The following is a 24,336-nucleotide window of genomic DNA, read 5'->3' as shown; positions in this document are numbered from 1 at the left end:
TCAGGTACGGCAATTTGGACCCTGTTTCATTTCATTCAAATGTGTTTTCCTTGTTTTTCTACACAACATCCATTATCGAAAAAGAAGGAGGCATAAATAACTCCAGCGTGCCAAAGAACTACAAATATCAGCAATATGGAAAATAAAACTCATAATTTCAAAAAACAATTTTTTTTATTGCTGCATGTGCAAGTTCATCAACATTATTCATTGTTTGAATTTGTTTCCCCATGTTTGTTCACAGCAAACTGCTGCTATTTATTTAAGACACAATGTGCATTAATTTACGTAATAAGTCAACGTAGAGGATCAATGAGAAAACTTCAGGGAGAAATGGAGGAGGTCCCTGAAATCATAATTTCAATGAAAAACAAGTGAAATGCATCAATCTTACTCGACACCACTTCAGCAGCTGATCAAGGCCTTGTGTGGGGCCTTTTGGGTGAAACGTGGTCACCGTACTAACAAAGCACCCTCTTGCCGGAAAGTAGTATCTCATGGCAGTGAGCAAAGCTGTCCTGTTTCATAATTAACACAGGTGATTTACTGTTGTATAATGTGTAACAGCTGTGGGTTGCACACTCTCTGACGGGCAAGGGCGAAAATTAAAAGAGGAACCTTCAAGTTTAGGTGTTTGTTTTGTACTTATGTCCCACCAGAGCAGAACTTGAGCGAACCAGGGGGGTTATTGGGCCAAGGAGGGGGCCCAGGGGTGTGTCATTAAGTCAAAAATAACAAAGAAAAAAAGAAAAAAATGTATTTTGACACTCAGATCAAGGAGGACAGACACCGTAGTGCAATAGCTAGCTTGAGTAGCACATATCCTGTACACTGTAAGTACGTCCATGGTGATGCTGTTAGATGCAGAGTAGGAAGGAACCAGAAAGACCTCTCGTGGATCCTGTTGGTCTCTCTATCACCGCTGTGCCCTGTCTGATCTCTGCACATACACTTTCTAAAATTAGCTTCACCTCAGGTTTACAAAACACAAACCCTCCTGCCAGTCATAGATCTTTCAAAGTCTAACTCAGCACCATAAAAAGCCATGTTCCCAGGTCCTCTATTTATCTTCCTACCCCCCTCCCCTCCGTGATTTCCATCTCTTAGTTTTTGATTCGGATTCACCCCAGCTTATGTCTCATGACCCCATAACCAAGCTCTGCACCTTGTTTGGTTTCCCCCACTGTCTCCTCTCCCTTTCTGTCTCTTTTTACCCCCTCTCCACCCCTCCACCCCTCTTTCTGTCTATCCCAGGGTTTATCTCCTCATCACTGATCTCCCTTCATCCCTCCAATCCTCATCTGTTCCTCATAGGAGCAGTGGAGAGAGTGAGTGACGGAGGAATATCCTACTGTCTGTGATACCAAAAGTGAATGAGTGGGAGAAAGTGTAGTAACAGGCAGGCTGACCTTATGACAACGACCAGAGGGAGACCGCTGGAGGAAGAGTGATTGAACATCGACCATATTACCTTGAGTGGAGTCTCCTAATTGGTGAGTGGATGGTCTTATGTTGGTGTTCACTTTTTGTTGTTGTGATGTTGTGTCATGCTGCTCAGATGGCGATCAGAGTCAAAGGGTCGAACTGAAAAGACATTTATCAACAGCATCTTTGGTATTTTTGTAAAAGTATTTATCATGTTGATATTTTCTTAAACTTGGAAAAAAAAATGATTGTGTGCCACACGTAAACAAATAATAATATCGAGATATCAAATGTGAACATGCCATTCAAAACAATGTCACAACACACATTTAATGCACCTATATATGTTTTATCTTGTGTTGGTGGCGCACACACAGCAGAGGGATTTACATGGGATCAGCATACAATAATGGTTTTGTCTTGTGAATTGATAATCTGACCAAAAAAACAACCTTTTGTTGTCTAATTCTTAATACCTTCAGATATAATCTGCATGATAAAACAATGTTAGGTTGTTTGTGAGGCTGTTTGTGTGGTTATCCTATGCGGAGTGTATAATTCAGATTCAAAGTGGTAACATTTAATTTTTTTTTCAACTGACTGACTACACGAGAAAAAGGCTTGTGAGTATAGATTACAACATTTTATTTTATATTGATATATGTAATGTTTCAAGAAACTGACATTTTGGGCTAATAAAGCAAATTTTAAATGCCTGACAAAATTTGAATGTAGAAAATGGTATGTATCAGGAATACAGGCTATCAGTAATACAGGCTATGAGGAATACAGGCTATGAGGAATACAGGCTATCAGTAATACAGGCTATGAGGAATACAGGCTATGAGGAATACAGGCTATCAGTAATACAGGCTATGAGGAATACAGGCTATGAGGAATACAGGCTATGAGGAATACAGGCTATGAGATATACAGGCTATGAGGAATACAGGCTATCAGGAATACAGGCTATGAGGAATACAGGCTATCAGGAATACAGGCTATCAGGAATACAGGCTATGAGGAATACAGGCTATCAGGAATACAGGCTATGATGAATACAGGCTATCAGGAATACAGGCTATGAGGAATACAGGCCACAAGGAATACAGGCTATCAGGAATACAGGCCATGAGGAATACAGGCTATCTGGAATACAGGCTATGAGGAATACAGGCTATGAGGAATACAGGCTATGAGGAATACAGGCTATGAGGAATACAGGCCATGAGGAATACAGGCTATCAGGAATACAGGCCATGAGGAATACAGGCTATCAGGAATACAGGCTATGAGGAATACAGGCTATGAGGAATACAGGCTATGAGGAATACAGGCTATCAGGAATACAGGTTATGAGGAATACAGGCTATCGGGAATACAGGCTATGAGGAATACAGGCTATCAGGAATGCAGGCTATGAGGAATACAGGCTATCAGGAATACAGGCTATGATGAATACAGGCTATCAGGAATACAGGCTATGAGGAATACAGGCCAAGAGGAATACAGGCTATGAGGAATACAGGCTATCGGGAATACAGGCTATGAGGAATACAGTCTATCAGGAATACAGGCCATAAGGAATACAGGCTATGACGAATACAGGCTATGAGGAATACAGGCTATGAGGAAAACAGGCTATGAGGAATACAGGCTATCAGGAATACAGGCCATGAGGAATACAGGCTATCAGGAATACAGGCTATGAGGAAAACAGGCTATGAGGAATACAGGCTATCAGGAATACAGGCTATGAGGAATACAGACTATCAGGAATACAGGCTATGAGGAATACAGGCCATAAGGAATACAGGCTATCAGGAATACAGGCCATAAGGAATACAGGCTATCGGGAATACAGGCCATAAGGAATACAGGCTATGAGGAAAACAGGCTATGATGAATACAGGCTATCAGGAATACAGGCTATGAGGAATACAGGCTATGAGGAATACAGGCCATAAGGAATACAGGCTATCAGGAATACAGGCTATGAGGAATACAGGCCATAAGGAATACAGGCTATGAGGAATACAGGCTATCAGGAATACAGGTTATGAGGAATACAGGCTATCAGGAATACAGGTAATGATGAATACAGGCTATGAGGAATAGAAGGAAGTACAACACAATAGGCATCACTCGACAGCCATTTTAATCAAAGTCACAACAACCATGTTCTCATGTTGTTTTGTTTTGGGGCCAAGAATGCAGGGTTTCCTGTTGTAATGGGTCAGGAGCTCTGAGTTGAGGTGAAGAAGCAAACTGTCACTGATCAGACGCAACTTCATCGGCCCGGTCACACCGAAAACAGGCTCCCGTTCTTACAACTCTCTCTGAGTCCTCCTTCTGCCCCCTCCCTCATTCTCATCCGGCTATCTGCCCCCACATCCCTTTCTCCATCTCTTATCCAGATGCAAAGAGCAGTCAGTAAGCGGATGAGAGCAGATTTGATTCAAAAGGCTTCCCTTTAAAATCTCAGCCAGTAGGATTTAAAACTCACTCTCCTGCCTCGCCTCTTACCCTCCACCCCCATTCTCCCTCCCCTCCCTCGGCCTCCTCTTCTCTCTGGCTGTGTTAATGCACTTCACCATCCAGCAATCTCTAGCAGTCATTTAATCACATGGAACAATGGCAGGCACCCAGGAACAGAATGGCAAAAGGCTAATAGCACGACTAAAACACTCAAGCATTCATTACAACACTCATTATCGAAGCAATTTACCATCTGGAAGAAAGGCCTAAAACCCCCTTTTACCAACTTTAGGGACAATGTAGACATCAGTTGTGTAGGGCTGGACACCTATACTGTAGCTGCTGAGTTGTTTGGAGCACTGCACTACTATAAAGGCCCGAAATCAGCATTATTATTGTATTTGAACACATTTCAGGCCATCCTTCCATTCACTTTAAGCATTACAGATAGATAAAGGATCGAGACTAGTGGCAAACAATTAAAGCGAATCTCTTTCTTTTACAGAGTCACTCCCTCCTTCACTCCCTTCCTCTCCTTTCCACTTCAAACAAATTAGAAGCAAATCCACTTGGTCATGTGTTTTGACAGGGACGCTCATTCAAATAGTGAAAGAGAGAGAGGGGGATTGCTGCAGAGACGCATATACGATAAGATCAACGCAAGTATTCCCTCCTATCAGTTGTCAAGGTAAGATAAAAGAATATAGCATCATGACAATTAGTTCTTCACAAGAGAGAAAAGTAATTTGTGAGATCTGCACTTTGGAAGGAAGGTATTGTTGTTGAGGTTGGTTACATTGTGCTGCTTTACTATCAAGTTAGTGTCATGTCTCTTTGGTTGAATCTGTAAAATCAGCTTTGTGACTCCACTTGTGCCTTGATTACATTTGACACAGTGTATGAGTTTGTCCATTAGGTGATTGGTTTACTGCTAAACATTGCTCATTTAATCATGACATTACCAAATTCAATAGCCATCAACATTAGATGAGAGCTCACTAGATGAGAGCTCACTGGACTGTTAAATGGCTCAAACCAAGGTGAATTTGTTGAGAAGTGAGAGCTGAAACACTGTTGACATTTTTTCAGGACATACTGGTTTGTGTGTACATTTGGGATGAGGATGTGTGCTGTCGGTAGGTGTCTCATCTTCTGAAGAGCAAATACATTTGCGGTTCATAATGTGGTGCTTGAATATTCATGCGGTCTGCATTGTGTGTGTGTGTGTGCGTGTGTGTGTCTGTATGTGCGCTTGCGCCTGCGTATGCGTGTGTGCTCCTGCGTGTTTATGAACATTTGCAAAGTACACGAAGACTAGTTTGACTTGCAAAATAGCACTTAGTTGGAGAGTGGAGCTGGGGAGGATTAGACATCGTGCAGGTAAACTTCCAGCATCAAGTATTTATACAGCGAACGCTAGAATTACTGGGAATCATATAAATCGCAACTTTTTTCTTGACTAATATCTGAGTAACTAAATTCTGTTTTTGTTCTCTCCTCGCCTCTCTCTCTTCTTCTTCATATCAGGATTATCATCTTTCCTGCCATCTCTCCTGTCTCCATTGGTGACAGCACCTAACGACCATCGCCATGGGTGAAATGGAGCAATTGCGAAAGGAGGCGGACAATCTCAAAGACCAGATCACTGTCAGTAGGCCCGTCCATATCATCTGTAATAACCCATTCGGCTGCCCGCAGTATTTATCATCATCATCATCATCATCATCATCATCATCATCATAATGTTGCTTTGCTTTTCACTTTGACCTGAAGACGTTTCTTCCCCAAATATTCATAACCGCATCTTAGATCAATGCTGGCAGTAACCGGTGTGCCCGTGTTTGTGTCCGCTCCTCAGGCAGCTCGTAAGGCGGTGCAGGACAGCACGCTGCAAGAAGCAGTAGCCGGGACCCCCGTGGTGGGACGCGTCCAGTTGAAGACCAGGAAAACACTCAGGGGTCACCTTGCCAAGATCTACGCTATGCACTGGGGCGCTGACTCCACGTAAATACACAGCATGTTGTACACATATTGAAAGAGCTGCTTCGTTTCACAGCAACATCTGATTATAGTCAAATAATTAATTATATTAAACTTAGCACAGAATTAGTGTGAATTAGAGTGAGGAGAGCCCTGTTATTGGTACATCTGATTTCTTAAGTTTCTTTTTTAACTGGATGAATTTATAATAAAAAATGAGGCCTTTACTTTTTCAGCTTACATGTCACCTTTCTCTGTCTCAGTTTTTTTCTTTTTTTCTTTTTTTTTTATATCGCTGTCATTGTTACACCCCCAGGTTGTGTGTCAGTGCCTCACAAGATGGAAAACTTATAGTGTGGGACAGCATAACAACCAACAAGGTAGGAACGAGCAAAAGAGAAGTCTATCATAACAACAGCGATGGTGGATGAGGGCAAATGTACACCAAATAAAACCATTAATATGCTTTCCCAGGTAAAACGCAGCAGTAAATGAAACAAACCTTTTTTCCTTGTTGTTGATTAAATGCAATATACAAATAATGCAGGTAAATCCAGTACATACAGAACACATATAAGTAGTAAAATACACAACAAAAACTCCCGAGAGGCTTTTACTTTTTCTGTTGTTCAGTAGAGGAAGTATGATGAGGAGAGAGAGTTTGAAGAAAAAAGGTAAAAAACGTGGCATATAAAATAATTAAATGAACAAAATGTTTTTTTTTAAAAGCATCATCATCTGCATTTATTTGCATTATAAAAGTTAATATCTTTGAGGTTAAAAGAAGGAAAAACGAAAAAGTGAGACAAGGTTTGTTTAAAGTTCGTGGGTTTTAAATCTGAATCACAAGAAAGTGTTTCTTGAAGTCAAATTAAATCAGCTGCTCTTGCATTACAAAAAAAGATTGTTTTCTTAGAAGTAATATCCCAAATAGCCCTGACATTTCAATACAAGACTTAAGACATGAGATAAGACATTTTCTTTTACCTGTAAACCAATTAAACATCAAAACCTTGAGATGTGCTTCTGGAACTGGTGATCAACAACTATTTGAACTGGCATCACTCAAAGTAACAAAGAAAGCAGTTTAATAGGCCTAACTATGTTGGATTCAGAACATAAGTAATATAGGTGTTAATCAAGGCAGAAGCTATGAAATAAGAGGATCAAGGGTGTCGTCATTTTACTGAAACAGAGTAAATCCTCCCTTAAACATGTCGATTCACATGTTCACCTTTAACCTCACTTCACCTAAAACGTGTCTTCAAATCTTAATAACTCCTATAAAACTAAAGTGATTAAATAAGCAACAATCAAAGCTTAAAAAATACATCTTCAACAAAAAGCTCTTAGATTATGTTCCCAAAATGTTTCTAATTTTGGCCGGAAATATTGTGTTCATGACCCTGTCGCTCATACGAAGAAGCTCATGAAGAAAATGTGTTTTCAGGGCCTTTAAATGTTGGCGGGTTACAGTCAGATTCATTCATTGAAGTGCATTTGGTTTCAGTGAGTGTCTTCTGTCCCCAGGTGAATGCCATCCCGCTCAAGTCCTCGTGGGTGATGACTTGTTCCTATGCACCTTCGGGGAACCTCGTAGCTTGTGGCGGCCTGGACAACATGTGCTCCATCTACAACCTCAAGGGCAAGGATGGAAACGTCAAGGTCATGCGTGAGCTGGCGGCACACACAGGTAGGAGGACAATGCAGCTCAGAAGTCAAATCTCTAGAAGTCACTGATGCTTTTGAGATTGAACTTGACTGAGTCCTCCTTTAATTCACTTACACTACTCCTCACATGGTATTTCTTTGGTTGCCCAGGTTACCTGTCCTGCTGTCGTTTCCTCAGTGACAGTGAGATAATCACCAGCTCTGGAGACTGCACTTGGTAAGAATATAGTACGGTAAACTAAAAAGTGTGTTGCAACTTTAATCTCTGTAGTTAAAACATGAATAAATATTGCCTCCTTCTAGCGTACTATGGGACATTGAGACCGGGACCCAAAAGACAGTCTTTGCAGGACACCAGGGAGACTGCATGTCCCTGGCCGTGTCCCCAGACTTCAAGTTTTTCATCTCAGGGGCGTGTGACTTCACAGCCAAACTCTGGGACATCAGGGAGGCCCAATGCAGACAGACCTTTGGGGGACATGAGAGTGACATCAATGCAATTGGGGTGAGGATGAGGAAGATTTCCATCTCACTGCGTATCAGAGCTGAGCCCTTTTGTTTTATTGCTCAAAGGAGGCCTACAGTTTCTCATCACTACTCTTTCTTCCAGTTCTTCCCCAATGGTAACGCAGTGATAACAGGGTCGGATGACGCCACCTGTAAACTGTACGACCTGCGAGCTGACCAGGAGCTCATCACCTACCAGGACTCCAGCATCATGTGCGGGGTCACCTCCCTGGCCCCCTCCCTGTCTGGACGCCTGTTACTGGCTGGCTATGATGACTTCAATGTCAACATCTGGGACGCACTGAAATCTGAGAGAGTGGGTAAGTACAGGTGGAAATTAGAGATGTTTCAAAGCATTTAAAACCTCCGGTGTTAAGCTTTTGATATCGGATGGTGTGTTCTGCATCTGGGTCAGTGGTACTTTGCTCAGCTCACATCAGGATTTTTCTTCTGTGCCGTGGTCAAGGAGTGCTGGCTGGTCATGACAACAGAGTGAGCTGTATCGGGGTGTCCTCAGATGGGATGGCGTGTTGCACAGGATCCTGGGACAGCTTCCTCAAGATATGGAACTGAGGCTGTTCCTCACCAGCGAGCAGAAAGAGAGCAGTGATTCTCAGCCTGGTAGAAAGTGAAGAAGATAATGAACAGGAGTTTGAGGGGGGGGGGGGGGGGGGGGGGGGGGGGTCCACATTTGGTGAGAAGAGGGTATTTTAATTGTGCCAAGTCCTATCTCATGTTGGAGGGGTTGTAATGTAAAGATGTTCTCCTCTCACAGGTGAGTCTTTCTTCTCACGTTATGGGGGAATTTAGGGGTGGGACATGGGGTTGGGGTCTCAGTAAAAGATCATTCCTCTTCATAGTTTATGATAATGCAGTTAAAATAACCATAACATATGCACATTTCTAGCAGCAATTCAGAGGTCACCCAATGAGAACAATTGCCAAATGGAAATGGTAGCACGCTGGATGAGAAATAATTGAATACGTATCAAGTTACAGCCTGTGAAGGTTCACACTAGCTATACTAATATGTTTTATATCAACGCATAAGTTATGTCATATGAATAATATGAGCATTTGCATTGTTTTGGTTTCAGACTGTTGTTTGTTCTCAGTTTTGGTAGATTCACTAGATGCTTACATTGACTTTCTTTTCATTTTCTAACTTTAATTAAAATAGAGTGCTAGTTCGCAGATGTTTATATTAGTGTTGAGTTGTTTTGTATGTGATTGATGGACAATATTTAGCTAGACCTGAAAAGTGCTTTGGGTAAAACGGTTGTACCGACAGATGGGATAATAAAAATGGTTTTCATGGTTCACTAAGCACTTACAAAAAAAGATAACCCCATTTATCTCTGGACAGGACTATTTGTATGACTGTTACATGGATGATAACGGCTATTGTGTGCACATGAGCAATACATCTGGATCTGTAGGTGACCACTTACTTTTTTCCTCTACATGGTAAAAGATAAACCTCAAGGACAGTTTGTGTAAATACAGAAAATATATCTGAGATCTGACTATAATTTAGACTGCCTCTTTTCCAACACTGGATACACGCCGTGCAAAATAAAGCAATACTACCTTTCTTAAACACTGTCCAATAAACATGGGATTCTGCATTGAACAAGTCTTAACTGTTGATTTCTGTCACACTGAGTTGAGTCATACATTTGTCCATAACATGTCCATATTTAAAATCTCACTGGATTTGGAGTGAGGCATGAAATACTGCATTGTTATTGGTAATTTGAAGTTTAATTCTGCTGTGAAAGAATCTCCATGAAGGCTGAACTGAAAAAAGTAATAGTTCATTTGTACTTCAGTATAATAATCATTAAGGTGTTATGTGAATCAAATTGAAGTGCAATGGAATATTTCTTAAATATATTTAGAACAAAATTTATGAATATTTAGTCTTAAGCTTTTATTCCGTTTGAGCAAAAAATAAAGAATAGGAATTTTACAATTGGGTTAAGAAATTAAAGTTATAAAAAGACATCGAAATACAAAACGAAAGCAAATGACAAACGACAAACAATAGCAGAAGTAGTTTACAACCAATACAAAGATGTAAAGCAAAGAATACAATTTATATTTACAAGCAAAAAAAGGATAGAAAACGGCAGTAATAAAACAAACAGACACAGGACAACAATCAATAAAAAGAAAGCTGTACACATAAAAGCTTGTTTTAAGAGATATAAAAGTGGTCGGATTCTGTACACGTTTCAGTGAATCATCGGTTCTCCTTATCCAAAGACACTGCCAGCACTCTGCGATCAATCTGTCCCAGTCTCTGCTTGTCTGGGGTGGACACCTTCAGCTTCGCCTGGAAAGCGGGGACGACACGTCACGTTATCTCAGTGGCTTATTACCTTTCTGTGGTGGAATTCACTTCAGGACAACTAAAATTACTCAACTTTACAAGTCAACACAGGTTCAAATTAAGTTCCAGTGTATACAGAGCATAGTATACATCACTAGCAGTGAGTGCATGTTTGTAAAAGCAATACCTGAGGACGTTGGTTCCGGGGTGAGTTGGTCCCCTTAAGGATCTGCAGTGGGGAGCGACCTTCAGTACCTTGAAAAGAAAGAAAACGTCAAGCAACAACATCTCAGAGATAACACGAAGCCACACACTTTCTACACACCTTTCTGCTTGAGTTTTCCAGACCGTCGCTTGTTCTCGGTTACTTTCTTCACGGACATGCGGACAGCAAGAGGGGAGGAGCCTCCTTTCCCACCCTGCACTCCTCTGGCTCGCAGCCCAGTGGCGCCAAAACCTTTTCCCAACCACTGCGGCTTGAACACCACCTGACTGGGGCTCTTTGGGTCAAAGGTGGGGCAGCGGATGCCTGTGCTGAGCTGTGGCTGCTCTGGGCTGGGCACAGTTGGTGGCTCTGGTGCAGAAGGCAAAGAAGATTCTTCAAGAAGCTTGTTGGTTTCTTCAGAAGATGGCTCTGTTTTCTCTGACTGTGCAGGGGAGACCTGAGCTGGGGAACCATCTGAATCAGAGGGGAGGGAAGGCTCAACGGGGGTCTCTAGTTCAACAGGGATAGAAGGATGGGCATAGGAATGATTCAAAGCGTCCCCGAGGGGCTCCACTTCTACTACACTCGGCTCTGGGGATGAAATGCTGTCATGGTGCACCTCAGCAAAGATCTGGGATGAAGTTGCCCCCTCATGGTAGGTGATCAGGCTCATGCTCAGTCTCTTGTTAAGAGGAGACTCTCTTGCTTCTTCAGCCTCCTCCAGGCTAATGTCTGCCTCAGTTTCTAATTCCACCTCGAATTTGGGTTTATCAAAAAGCACAAAGGGGCTCGAGTCGCCCACATCTTTGAGAGGGGGCTGCACAGCGGTGGCCGGGAGGTTAGCATGCTCAGCCAGGGAGGCAAAGTTGTGGGAAGGCTGCGGCGGCAGGAGTGGCTCGGTGGAAGCCAGCTCTTCCTCCTCCGCCAAGACCTCCTCCTCCACGGCATCATTGAAGCATTTCTGAGGGGCTTCATGGAGTTTTTCTTCTGTCTCACTGTGCAAAAACATGCCCAGGCGGCGGGCAAAGGATCCAACTGTCGCTGTAGGGGCAAACACAGGAACATCACGTTACAGGACATGTTGCAGGTGAAATAAAGACAAGCAGAACGTTAGTCTGTACCAAACGGTTACCTCTCATGACTTCTCTGACAGGGGTGCGGCTAACGCCAATAGTAGGTGAGCGGGGATCAGTGAATGCCAGTGGACACTTGGTTTTTGGAACAAGCCCATCGACCTAGAGAGAATATTTAGTAGGGTTAACCCATTTATAAGTGCCCCCCCCCCACACACACACACATAACAATATGTCTAAAAGCAAGTCAGCCAGGTAACCTACCTGGATGGGTGTACGGTCAATTTCTAATGAAGGAGAGCGAGGGTCTATCAGATCAGTGAGCCGGCTGTTTTTGATTGCTGGTTCTGGTTTTATTGGTGCAGAAACCAACTTACTCTCACTGGATCCCATGATGCTGTTTTACCTGGATCACAGGTAAATGGAACATAATAAAATACACTTTTAATGACTCCCAGAGCAAGATCCTAAAAGTACATCTAAAAAAAAAAAAATGGTATTGGTAGTATAAAACACAGTCCACTAGTGTAGAATACAGATAATATATTTCAGGATTTAAGGAATATACAGTCATTACTAAATAAAATGCCAAAAGACACATTTCCATACAATGAAAAACGTGGCCTCCTGACTTCCATCTATGCAAAGGAGTGCATGCAATACAGAACACACGTTCACCTTGATTTAACCTCGTACAGTGGCAGAAGACATGCTTTTCTATTCAACATCGCTGGTTAACTTGCATTGCTTAGTCCACGAACGATTCACAAAACACATTTCATAACCGCAGTTGGCTGAAAATTAAACAAATAGCTAGTTTAGCTACGGTCAGATAGCGTGAGGTTTTCCCCATTTAACGTTAAGTTTCTTCAATCGTGTAGGTTACATGTAACTGTAACACGTGAACCTGTGGCCGTCAATCCTTTGATAGACCGCAGACTACTTTGGGGTTCAGTCTCCACAATAAGAGCTGGCTTACCGAATACGAGACGAGGACAGTCGATCAGTCGTGTAGCAGGAACTCTTCTCACTTTTCAACAGTCCACACTTATAATAAACAGGGGAAGCTCAAGACTTTTAAAAACATTTAAATGGTGGAGTTGCGTGTGTGTTATTTTTGAACGAACCAATGAACGCCGGCCCCCTTGATGCTGATTGGCTTAGAGCAGGCGTACTAGAAGTGGGCGTGGTCTGTCGCAGATAAGGCATTTGAAATTTGAAAATGAATGCCTGCTTTGTTTTTGTCACATGAGGGGAGACAAATTAAATGTTACGTTGGAGCTGAAACATGCCTCCATTATCAAACTGCCTCGTAAAGAAGGGAAAGGGAAGTCAAGGAGAACAAAGCACAATAATATATCAAGAATATATTTGTATATAATATTTCCGGAAATGTATTTTGAAAAAGACGCAATTCGTAGATTTTTACTGTACAGTATTTAGTTATATCATAATAATACATATAATCGTTCAAATATATGTTCTGTGCATTTTTTATTTTTTTGTATGTATAAACTGGAGAAATGTCCCGGAATGTTACCACAGAGGCCATAATACTGTAAAAATATAAATATTACAATACTTTCATCACCATTGTTTTATCTCCTTCAGCGTTAGTGAGTTAACAGACATCCATTTCAATACAAATCTACTATCACATTCCATCTCATAATTCATTTGTTTTCCTATTTCCTAGATTGCCTATTTCCATTTGATCATAACCTAAATAACCAACATGTATCTCTCCAACCCACAGAGTAGCAGTAGCAGCAGTTAGAGATTGTTTCATTGTATGTTGTATAATTACACCAGCCTCCATATAGTAAATTGACATTAACTTAAAAGAATGAATTTGAACAAGTTTAATATCTATTCTTAAGTAAAAGCTTTACAGCTGTAATACAAACAAAGGTAGACTGTAAGTAAAAAGTTGTGGTTCTTACATTGTGGTTACTATTATCTTTACATAAAAAACATTGTTTGTTTCCATTTGTTTATTTTTAGCTCTCAATACTTTTGTTTCAGCCATTGTTTATTGTTTCAGAAAAAAAAAGACTTCTAGATGATTTGAATCAAAGCTTTATTGCTGAATATTATATTAAACATTGCAGTCAGGATACAACTAGCCTGAACACAATTATAGTGCAACAATTATGTTACAATACACAATATGGCATATAGCATTATTTTACAACGAAGCAATTTGTTTTACAAGAGGATATGAAAAAGAGCAAGAGAAGGGAGGAGCCCAGAGAAATCGTCCTCTATGATACAATTATATGATCTTATTATCGGCACGATGCACAATTAAATCCCCCACCCGATCACTCACACACACACACACACACACACACACACACACACACACACACACACACACACACACACACACACACACACACACACACACACACACACACACACACACACACACACACACCTTACCATAACAGTAACAGTCCATCTATTCATTATTATCCTGGTAGATAATTGATCACTAAAAAATTAAATAATGTATTAAAAAAACAAAAAAAAAAAACAAGCTGCAAGTCTGATTAGTGTTTGTACTCTGGACCGGCCTAATCCTTCTCTTGGGAGCACCTTTGATTTAAAAAAAAAAAACTGTACTCTTTTTAATATTGTACCTTCAATCTACATAACCGTACTGAGTATACGGTTTAACCTACAACCTGCAGTTAAGTAAAACTGTGAGAGCTTTGAGTGTAATAAACTGTCCACACTGCGTTCATCATCATTCTTAATCGTTTACTTTCTTCATCGAGTACAAATTTCATATCAACAACAAAACTGACACTGAACCCAGTTCTGCAGAGCAACAGAGAAAGATGAAATATGAGGACTGTCAAATACAGTGACGTGACTGTATTGCTGCTGGCTGCGTCTTCCAGGGGGAGACTAATACTGCAATGTTTGATGGAAGTCCTTTAAGCGCACATAACAAGATGATGCCTCTCGGATGGTGGATCATTCACAGTATCTTCCTCGTCTGTTTCTCTGTAACCGTTACCGCTTTGATTCCCCTTTGCTTCATTCAGTCACCCAGACATTTACCTCCCAGCAAATCACACTCGCACTCAATAAGCCCCCCCCCGGCTGGTCCTCATTCTGTCCCACCGTCCACCTCTCTCTGGGAGAAGTGAGCCAGCAACGTGTCCAAGTCCCGATGGTCTGCTGCAGCGTACAAAGAGCTCTCTCCCATCATGCTGAGAGCCATGCGCAAGGTGGACCAGATGTTGTCAGACATCATGGTGGCTGCGGCACCTCCAGGTCCCCTCGCCGCTCTCGCTCCGTCCCCGGAGGCCTGACGCTGTAGAGATAGGGCTTCAAGGAAGTGCTCCACCGCCTCTCTGATGATGAAGGAGAGAGAAAGCTAATTTAGTATCTCATATTATTTTAAATAAACTAATACAACATTTCCTAATTACTGTGAGCCCAATGAGATAACAGTTGTAGTGATGCAATACATAATATGCAATTATCAAATATAATAAATCACATTAAGACCTTTTTTTTCAAATCTACCCTCTGATATTTAAATGAAGTGGACAAAATATAAGAAACTCAGTATAATGCAATACAGTTTAACACCACAAACAAGTTAAATCATCCTCCCTCTGAGATATTTTAAACAGAAAATAATAATTTGTAATAATCATCATAAAAAGTTTATTTATTGTTTATTTCAGAGCCACTGAATTAAACAGCATGTGTACCTAATAAAGTGACAACTGAGCGTGTTTTACAAAACTGCTGTTGCCATCTAGTGGAAGTAAAAGGCTTACATTGCACCAGGGTTGGTCAGGTTTTAATAGAATACTGGATATAACAACAAAAATAATAAATCAAATTAAAAGTAACAGAGGATTTGCTGGTATTACACGCATTTAGTTTTTTTTAGAGTAAAGTGATTTTGTGAAACCTTTTTTTAGCAAGTAATACATATTTAATCAAATAATCAAACCAACTACAAAACCTTTTATCTGAAAACTTCCATTGGGCGCTTAATGTTCCTTTCACCCATTTTACACTTTGTAATTCTAAAATCATTACAGAAAAGCATCCCTACTCTTTCATACATCAGCAGTGTGGCAAACATTTAGCCAATGTTGTTGTGTTGGTCTGAAAAGAAGGTAAATCATTCATGGCATCAATCGAATGTAACAGGAAGCAGTTAACATGGGGGCTGCATAAAAAACATTTTTGGTGAAAATTACCCAATAAGAATCAACTAACCAAATAATGTATCCCTCACCTGTGTGCCCCTAAGTTGACACAGCTGATGCCCAAGTTGTAGCGACTGCGTATGAAACCGGGCTGCAGCTCCAGAGCTCTCCTGTAGGCGGCCACAGCCTCCTCTGAGCGGCTTCCATTGGCGAGTGTGGCCCCCAACTTATTCCACAGCAGGTAGTCCTGATGGAGACAGAAGACAAAAAAGCTCAGAAACAGGCAGCGCATGCGGTGTAAAGACCGACGTTACTACCTCAGCACGGCTCTCCGACACCGACCTGTGGTGTGACAGACAGAGCAGCGCTGAAACAGTCAACCGCCTTGTCGTACTCCCCGCTGAGGTTGAAGAGAACTCCCAGGCCACACTGCAGCTGGGGGTCCACCTGGGCGGGGTCAGAGTTGGCCGCTTGCAGGAACAGGGACTGAACATCTGTAAACAAAGACCTGTGCAGGAAAAAACAAACGAAAAGATGAAATAAATACAATATATGAAAAACCCTTTAGGATGACTTGATCTGCACGTTTAAACCTGAAATCAGTCAGAATCCCACGTTTGTGATACTCACTCTGGCAGCAGTGAGCCGAACCTCTCCCTCTCTTTCTCCTTTTCTCCGGCACCTTCCTGCTGGTGTTCGCCCTCATTCTGCTCCCACACAGAGCGGTATTTAGGGTTGTGCTTCAGCCAATCACGAAGAGTCTCACAGGCCTGCCTGTGCAGCGATTCGTTAGTGAAACTGACAGCCAACGCCATCAGAGCCGTCAGGTTTCCGTTCTTCAGCTCTATACATCTAATGAAAGAATAGAGGGGAAAAGTCAGAGAAAGGAACAAGGACATGCTTTCAGTTGAGAAAGCAAACGTTAGAAATGGTCAAACGCTTAATTAATGAAGTCTAATTTGACTGTTTAACGTTTATGGGTAACTACAGCCACCAATCTGAGCAGGAAGATCGCTATAAAATCATATTAATGATGTCATTTAGACTTGTTCATTTGTGTACAGAATGATTTCAAATTTGTTTTGGATGTTTACACAAATAAGAGGCAGAAAAAACAGCTTGCCATTAAGCTCATTAAGCTACAATCGAATGAATCAAGACTACTTCCAATACAGAAGGGTACTAAAAGTATCATAACATTTACAGTTTCTGCAACATATATATATATATATATATATATATATATATATATATATATATATATATATATATATATGTTATATGCAACATATATATATATATATATATATATATATATATATATATGTTGCAGAAATTGTTAAGAAACTGTAAATGTATATATATATATAAATATATAAAAAGGTAACTGTAACTACTACCCAGCTAACTCTAACTAAGATGCACTACTATAGTTTGCATCTGAAGTGACATGCAACTCTGATTCCCAACCTGCGGAGGGCACTGATGGCGGCAAATTCCTGCTCGTTCTCTGCCTGACAGGTTCCCAGATATTGCCAAGCCTGCAATTGTGAGACAGATGTGAGTTATATGACAAGTAAGGATACTTGTTGGATTGTTCTTACTTGAATTAATAAAAAATGAAAACGAAGCCAAAGGCCGTTGAAGTCTCACCAGCTGGTTATCTGGTTCTTTCTGTACAGCACTTTCAAATAAGCGCACAGCACCAGGGATGTCCCCTGCCTCCATCCTCTTCACTCCCTCTGACAAAGGGTCAGGGTTGGATAAATAGGGGTTGTCCTCTTCAAACTGATACCCCTGGGACAAACACAAGGAAGACACTGAGAACAGTTTTCTATATGAACAGAGTCAAAATCAAAACACACGAGCAGCTGTAACGCACTGTACGTCATGTCCTTTCATACATCAAGTAGAGCTGTGTGCGCAAAACATGCTGAAATCCTGCACCATGTAAATGGTTCTGAGCAGCTCGACAGCTACCTTGTCATAGGAAGTGCTGAGTAGCTGATCGAAGTCGGATAGCCAGGGGTGGCTCTCTGCGTCCCTCTTAGCCATCTCCTCCCACTCCTGCTGCAGCTTCTCCCAGAAATCCACATCACTCTGACATTATGACAGATGCACATCATTACATTATATATCATCCTCTATTATAGACAAAATTGACCTTTACTTTTCCATACTGTTATGGTGTTTCCTTAACTAAGATAAAAGAGAGAGAGACAGCAGTTTGTTTTCTTGGACACAGAGGTCTTTCACTTCTCCGTTACCACAGCTCCCATTTAATATCCAGTACTTTAGCTTTCTTTTTAGACTTTAAGTTGTCACTGAATCGTGTATCACCTCCACTGCAGCTTTAGCATGTTGGAAATCTGGTCCTGATGTAGCAAACTCATCTACCCAGGCTTCAGCCGAGTCCTGCGACACCTGAAGAACAATGAGGGGCAACGACAGTGGTTGACCCGAGTAAGCACGGGCTGGCTGTGCAAATTGTTATAAGAGTCGAGGATGGGGACATTAAAAAGGAAAAAAAACATACGAGGGAAGTGAATGGAAAGGAGATGAAAGAAGCAACAACACAGAAAAAGCTAATTTTATCTAATGCCGTTCTAACAATTCTTCTTATTGAAACTTTGTTTTTTTTAAGCAGATAGAAAAATCAATCAACAGCAACAACATAATGAAAAGCTGAGTGCATCTTACTGTTTATATGGAGGACAAAACTTGACAACACTACTTGCAAAACCTATCTTACTGCATTAACTGTAGTTAAAAATAAAAAAGACCTATCACTGCCACGACCACAGAGGTCCTACCTGCCTGATGACCTTGGCCCACTGCTCTGCTTGTTTAGCTTTAACTTTCTCAATCTTCTTATTCCTCTTTGGGCCTTCCAGGGGAAGACTCCCTCCCCCCGTCTCCGTCAGGAACTATGGCATGAGGCGAGGACGGGTGGCGGTGGGGAATGGGGCAATGTTTTGAGGAGGAGGTGGCGAGGGAGCATTGGTGAGGATTTTTTATTTCATTTTTTTAAGAGGTGTGCAGAGTAAGAGGAATTTAAGTAGGAAGAGGAATAGATGAATGGCGGTTGTTAATTGAGGGAATGGCAAGCCAAGAGGTTGAAGGCAAGTCAAAAAATGGGAAAAGTACATGTCAGAGTTAGAGGGCAATTAAGTACAATGGAGCCGTTCATCAAAAACAGGACTTAGAGCTACGCATGCACAGTATAGGATAAGACAAAAACTTAGGAATGAGAAAAATTAAAAGGCAAGTAAAAAAATGAATGTTTTTACTATTTCATAGAAATTAATAATTTACTGTCAAAATTATAAAATAAATGATAAAATACAAAATCAAAAACTATTAAAACTTGACTATTTCATTGGTGAAACTCTGGAGTTACCAAGTACAAATTATAATATTAGTCAAATTATTGAAAGAATTATGTATTTGTTGCACACCATTCTTTAATAGTATTTTGGATTTTTTTTTATTCACATCTAACTTTCATCTTTTTTCTTTTCTTTTTCTGGCAGAAATAGACTTCTACAGTTTTGCGATTACAGGGTAAAATCTAGTAAAAAATCAAAAATCTGGCATCAGCATTTTTCTGCCTGAGCTGGATGAAGTCCAAGTAATTACTCAACCTCAGTAAACTCAAGAACTGAAGTCAAACTGAGCCACGGTGGGAAGAGAAGCAGGTCGTCATCCTCTCATTGCTGAATAAATTTCATCTGCAATGGTGTGCAGCCTTGAGCTTCATATTTCAGCGAGTGCAGCGGCTGCTTTTGGTTACATTAGTGGAAAATGTTACTCTTCATCAGATACTGGGGTGATGAGTCACATGGCACCGTCTATACTGTGCATTAGCGAACCACTGTGCCTCCCCAATGTGTTCCCAGTGGCAACCACCCCCTCAGTGGGCAGGGACTCATACCTGGTTGAGGTTGGAGGCCCAGTTCTGAGCCTCCTCGGCCTGAGCTTTATCTTTGAGCTGTTTGTCTGTTCTGCTCTCCACTGTCACACTGCCCTCGCCAATCTGCCTAATGAATCGCAGGAACTACACAACAGCGAAAAAAAAAAAAGCATGAGAACAAAAATGCATTTTAGCATTTCCATTGGTCAGATTTATACTAAATACACTGCTAGTCCCTTTCCAAACCAACAACTCTCTATCCAAACTAAGGCAATGACCTTGAAAAGCCACAATGAAACTTAATTCATCAGCGTTACTAATGCACTATGCTCCCTTCTCTACAAAAGTGTATAAGAAAAAGAGAAAGCATATGTTGATAGAAGATAAATGATCCAATGAATGATTGACATGGACATGAAGCCACTGCTCACCTCAGTGTTTTGTAACTTGGGGTCATCAACTTTTGAAACGAGCTCATTGGCTGTCTGCTTCAGCTCCTCCCCTGCTTGGTACTCCTTTGTCCTATCACATTAACAAGCACATGTTAATATCATCCTGTGAGGAGTTACACCGTTTGGTTTTTATTTAGCATTTGAAGGCTGGAACAACTCAATTCAGACTGAAGGCTGTACAGGTGAGTCTTTTTGAGGTCAGTGCACTATGTTGATGATTAGACATCAAGGACGCTGAGACAAAATTGAAGTCTGAAAAATTCAACCTCAACAAACACATCCACCCAACAAGTAGACATGAAAAACATGATCACGGTTTAGCTCTCCTTCGTCTACTTGTGCTCCTCTAATCATTTAGTCTGGCCTTCGCTCAACATTCATCAAGTGTGCCTGAAGTATCTATTAAGCCTTTTTTCAACTGCAAACTTTCAACTCTCTCCATCCATGTCCTGTTCTAACCATTCCTTCTCCTGGTCTCCCAGGTCTCCCAGCCACAACTTCTCCTCTGACTGTTCCAGATACTCCTCCGCCCAGCGTCCAGGATCTGGAGCAGAGAGGTGAAAAAAGGATGAAAAACACAGTGGATAGGCACATTATTAAAAAGTACACGCATTGCAAAAATAAAAGGATTTATTCAAGGCAGGCTTGCTCTGATGTCAGTAAAGATTGATGAGCTCTGACAGACTGATGATGGTGCCATAAAAAGGGAGGGCTCATTATGTATAGTTCACACTTCACAATGTTGGCTGTTATTTTCCTCTCGCCGACAGTTTTTGGAGCTCCAGGACCAAAACCCAGATAGGATGGAAATCTGTGTTGTTTGGCAAATATCTAGCGTGCCAATTATCTGGATCTGTGCAGAGATCTTGCAGAGTGTGAGCACCTGTTGGTGTCAGTGCGTGAACAGCCCAGTGATCTGACAACTTTAAAGTTGTGTAGTGTGAACTTGGCTTCATTAACCAAAGTGTGTATCCAGAGTGCAAAAAGAAACTATAACAATAACTCAAACTACCTGCCGCCTCAGCAATAAATTCTTTCGTCCAATCAGCATCTGCTGCATCACCAAGAGCGATGATCCCCGGAGCGGAGGCAGAGTCAGGACCGGAGAGGAACTCGGCCGTCCAATCACCAGAGAGGGCCAACGCTGCCACATCTGGAGCTATGACATGGAAATATGTATTGCTTAAGATGTTGGAAAAGAAATTCATTTAAAAATACCTGAACCTGGTATAGAAAATACATGAGAAATAATGATATTAATCAAGCGCACCTCTCTGTGGAGCTTGTCGGTAGCTCTGCTGGTCAATCTGCTGCATTTCCTCCAACAGCTGACCCATGTCAAATGTGTGTGGGGGTCGGGGGGGCGCCTGAAGGAACTCATTCACCAACTGCAGCCAAAATAAAAACATTATTTTACTATATTAAGAAATTGCACCCGGTATATACACAGAGTTACACACCCGAAATCGCTTCAGAGTGAGACTTGAACTAAACATTAGAAAGTATCATAGTCAACACAATATGCTGAATATTTAAAGGAATATGAGCACTGACCTCTTCTTCAGTTGCAATTTCAATGGGAGAGGGGGGAATCTGAGAAAACAAGAAGGGAAAAATGAGGTAAGAGAACTGGTGATACGTCTGTTGCCAAACAGCCATTTCATGACAACACATTATATAAATGATAAATTAGCTATTTGAACCTATATGTGCAAATCACTCACTGTAGGTGTTGAGCGGTGCCGCCATGCCCCCCCTTCCTTGGTCATGTGACCGGTCAACTTCATGAGGGGATTGGCTCCCCCACATTCTGCCTCCACCAACTCCCGCATCGCCATGGCAACACAAGGACGAGGCAAACCCAATCAGACCACCTGAGAAGAGAACTGAGAAGAGGAAGAAAAGATGAATTACTCCGTTTGTGTTTGGACAATCTGCACAAAATTCAGCCTGTGTTCAGGAAAGTTAATGGAATCATCTTGTTCAGACCATTCAGTCAAAGTGAAGCGCTGTTGTCTTCTCTACATATTAAACCTGTCCAACATGTCCACACAGCACAGATAGTCACATAACCAAACTCAAGCTCCATCTGCTGTTATGCGTGTCATTTCCTGGCTTAGAGTGAACCATTAATAATGTGGATATGATGAGCCGGCAGGCACAGGCAGTCACTGCATATTTCACTCAGTTGGTCTCTTAAATTCAGAGGATTTTAGCTTGTAACTGCATGCAATGCAGTCCTTGCAACAACAAAATGCTATTATCACTCTATTGTTACAACCAACATAACTATTGACTACTGAATATTATTACTATCATACAGGGCTGGGTATCAGACCAAAATACTTCTTTGTTACTGAGCCAAGAAATATATTAGCACCAAATATCAAAAACTGTCCAGTACTGAAAGTTGCTATACAATTCTGTTATCTTGTTTATTTATTTTGTAATTATGTAGTTTCTTAATATAAATATAAATGTTGAGACAATATTTACTCTCCTTGCAATTAAAAATATCTACCTTTTTATATTTACAAGTAAGGTACTGAACGAATTACTTGATATTTTGGTATCTGTATGCCAATTTACAAAAAGGACCTTTTACAAGAACAAGAATCATGTAATAAATAAGATATTGATTGTAGGTTATATTTGGTCCCCATGTAGGATCTCTGATGATCACTCACCTGATCCCTCCAAAAGCAAAACAATAACAACAATCCTTATGAGATGATTCAGTCCCAATATACAAACCCTGCAAATAATGTGTGGTCCTAGAGGAACTTATGCTGCTCATCTCACTGACCTATATCCAGGACGAACAGCTGACAAACTGCTGTACATGCTGGCCTACTCAGCTTCTCTATCCCCCTGGAGGGAAACATAATGGCTACACTTTCCATAATGAACGGTCAGGAATAGAAATGGAATTCCCCATCTTCTCCACTTAATTTTTTTATTCTATTTCACTGAAGCAATGTTGACCTAAAAACATTACAGAGCATATTAGAGAGTTCATTCTACAGGTGGACTGCATATCACTCTTATAGTCTATAGCTATCGATTTAAGGGCAATTTGTTCCTAGTGATTCCAAGAGCTGCTGTCCTGTATGGTGATTAGGATCAAAGTAAGAGGATTAGACAAAGATATTAATACACAGTGTCCCAGACAGCTAACACGTAACGTGCTCACTTCCCCGATACATACTGGATGCACCGACTGTGGGAGAAGCTTCGTGTTGTTGTCCTGCACGTTCACACATAATCCACTTTTATTGGGAACACAATTCCACTCATAGAAAAAAAATACTCAACCGTGCACCTCTGAACGCATCGAGTTGATTTAAACTGTCAAACCGCTGTCACGTACGTGTCAAACCAGGTAACTGATTCGCAGCGTGCACGTTGACGCCTGATTGTTTTGCCCGATGCTAACCGTGGCTTCGGTCACACAAACAGCGACACTGAGCCCCGTACATGTTCCTCGGAGCGTCTCTTCTACTACAGCAAACGTGCCGTTCGTGAAACAGCAACTCACGCAGACGAGTTAAAGTGTGTACGGCCCGTTTAGCGTTAACCTGTCCGCTGAACCGCTCAACAATAGAAGTGTTAGCCAGCTAGCTCCTGCAGGGCCAGTGATGGGTTGTGTGTGTTCCTCTCACCGCCGACCTGCTGCTGCTGTCACCGAGCCGACGGTCCCTCCGCTCCGGTCCGTCCTCTCCGGCCGTAGCGCAGCTAAAGTTGCCTCAGTGTCCAACGTCCCGCCGGTAACCGCGTGAAGGCAGCTGCTGTGTGTTTGTTAGCGCTTCTGTTTTATTTACCTTCCTCCTCCATGACCCACAGAACCCGTCACTGATCCTCTCGGAACGTTACGATTAGTTCGTATTCTCAAACCGGCTTTGCGTAAGAAGGTTTCAGGGCTGGCGGAGGGGGAAAAAAGAACGTAACGTTGAAGGTCTTACGTAAAATACGCATTGCGCAGGATATCAGAGTCCCGGCGAATCAGGAGTGTGGGCTCAGAAACACCTTTATAGACGAAAAAGATTTGCAGTCAAATCTAGATTTTCTTTACGTTCTGTATACTCATACAATGTGTATAATAGCAACTTGGGA

At 41.5% G+C, this 24,336-nt stretch overlaps 3 protein-coding genes across 6 annotated transcripts; 1 reads left to right on the top strand and 2 right to left on the bottom strand.

Moving 5' to 3' along the window:
• The first annotated feature begins 4,512 nt into the window (after positions 1-4,512).
• Positions 4,513-8,634, top strand: gnb3a (guanine nucleotide binding protein (G protein), beta polypeptide 3a). 2 transcript variants are annotated; one of them, XM_034553848.1, is made up of 9 exons: positions 4,513-4,591; positions 5,431-5,550; positions 5,762-5,907; positions 6,200-6,263; positions 7,414-7,576; positions 7,705-7,771; positions 7,858-8,059; positions 8,165-8,381; positions 8,528-8,634. In XM_034553848.1, the coding sequence occupies exons 2-9, from the start codon at positions 5,494-5,496 to the stop codon at positions 8,632-8,634; spliced, it is 1,023 nt and encodes a 340-aa protein (XP_034409739.1). In that variant the 5' UTR covers positions 4,513-4,591; positions 5,431-5,493. The 2 variants fall into 2 exon arrangements, with proteins under 2 accessions (XP_034409739.1, XP_034409740.1); XM_034553849.1 differs by lacking the exon at positions 4,513-4,591 and adding an exon at positions 5,241-5,283.
• A 1,345-nt stretch (positions 8,635-9,979) lies between these two features.
• cdca3 (cell division cycle associated 3) lies at positions 9,980-12,783 on the bottom strand. The gene is made up of 6 exons (XM_034553839.1): positions 12,654-12,783; positions 11,939-12,080; positions 11,734-11,836; positions 10,722-11,642; positions 10,584-10,651; positions 9,980-10,399 (listed from the first exon to the last, which is right to left on the bottom strand). The coding sequence occupies exons 2-6, from the start codon at positions 12,065-12,067 to the stop codon at positions 10,307-10,309; spliced, it is 1,314 nt and encodes a 437-aa protein (XP_034409730.1). The 5' UTR covers positions 12,068-12,080; positions 12,654-12,783; the 3' UTR covers positions 9,980-10,306.
• Positions 12,784-13,740: 957 nt separating this feature from the next.
• Positions 13,741-24,102, bottom strand: pex5 (peroxisomal biogenesis factor 5). 3 transcript variants are annotated; one of them, XM_034553772.1, is made up of 16 exons: positions 23,886-24,102; positions 21,948-22,109; positions 21,778-21,816; positions 21,494-21,611; positions 21,236-21,382; positions 20,683-20,767; positions 20,203-20,293; positions 19,793-19,915; positions 18,199-18,282; positions 17,839-17,958; positions 17,512-17,655; positions 17,329-17,399; positions 16,489-16,710; positions 16,201-16,366; positions 15,948-16,105; positions 13,741-15,042 (listed from the first exon to the last, which is right to left on the bottom strand). In XM_034553772.1, the coding sequence occupies exons 2-16, from the start codon at positions 22,059-22,061 to the stop codon at positions 14,796-14,798; spliced, it is 1,929 nt and encodes a 642-aa protein (XP_034409663.1). In that variant the 5' UTR covers positions 22,062-22,109; positions 23,886-24,102; the 3' UTR covers positions 13,741-14,795. The 3 variants fall into 3 exon arrangements, with proteins under 3 accessions (XP_034409663.1, XP_034409665.1, XP_034409664.1); XM_034553773.1 differs by having other exon boundaries at positions 14,426-15,042; positions 23,893-24,102; XM_034553774.1 differs by lacking the exon at positions 19,793-19,915.
• Positions 24,103-24,336: the final 234 nt, after the last annotated feature.

The sequence above is a fragment of the Cyclopterus lumpus genome, chromosome 16, assembly GCF_009769545.1.
Source record: "Cyclopterus lumpus isolate fCycLum1 chromosome 16, fCycLum1.pri, whole genome shotgun sequence".
NCBI lineage: Eukaryota > Metazoa > Chordata > Actinopteri > Perciformes > Cyclopteridae > Cyclopterus > Cyclopterus lumpus.
Note: the sequence above shows the minus strand (reverse complement) of the source record. Positions and strands in the feature narration are given on the sequence as shown.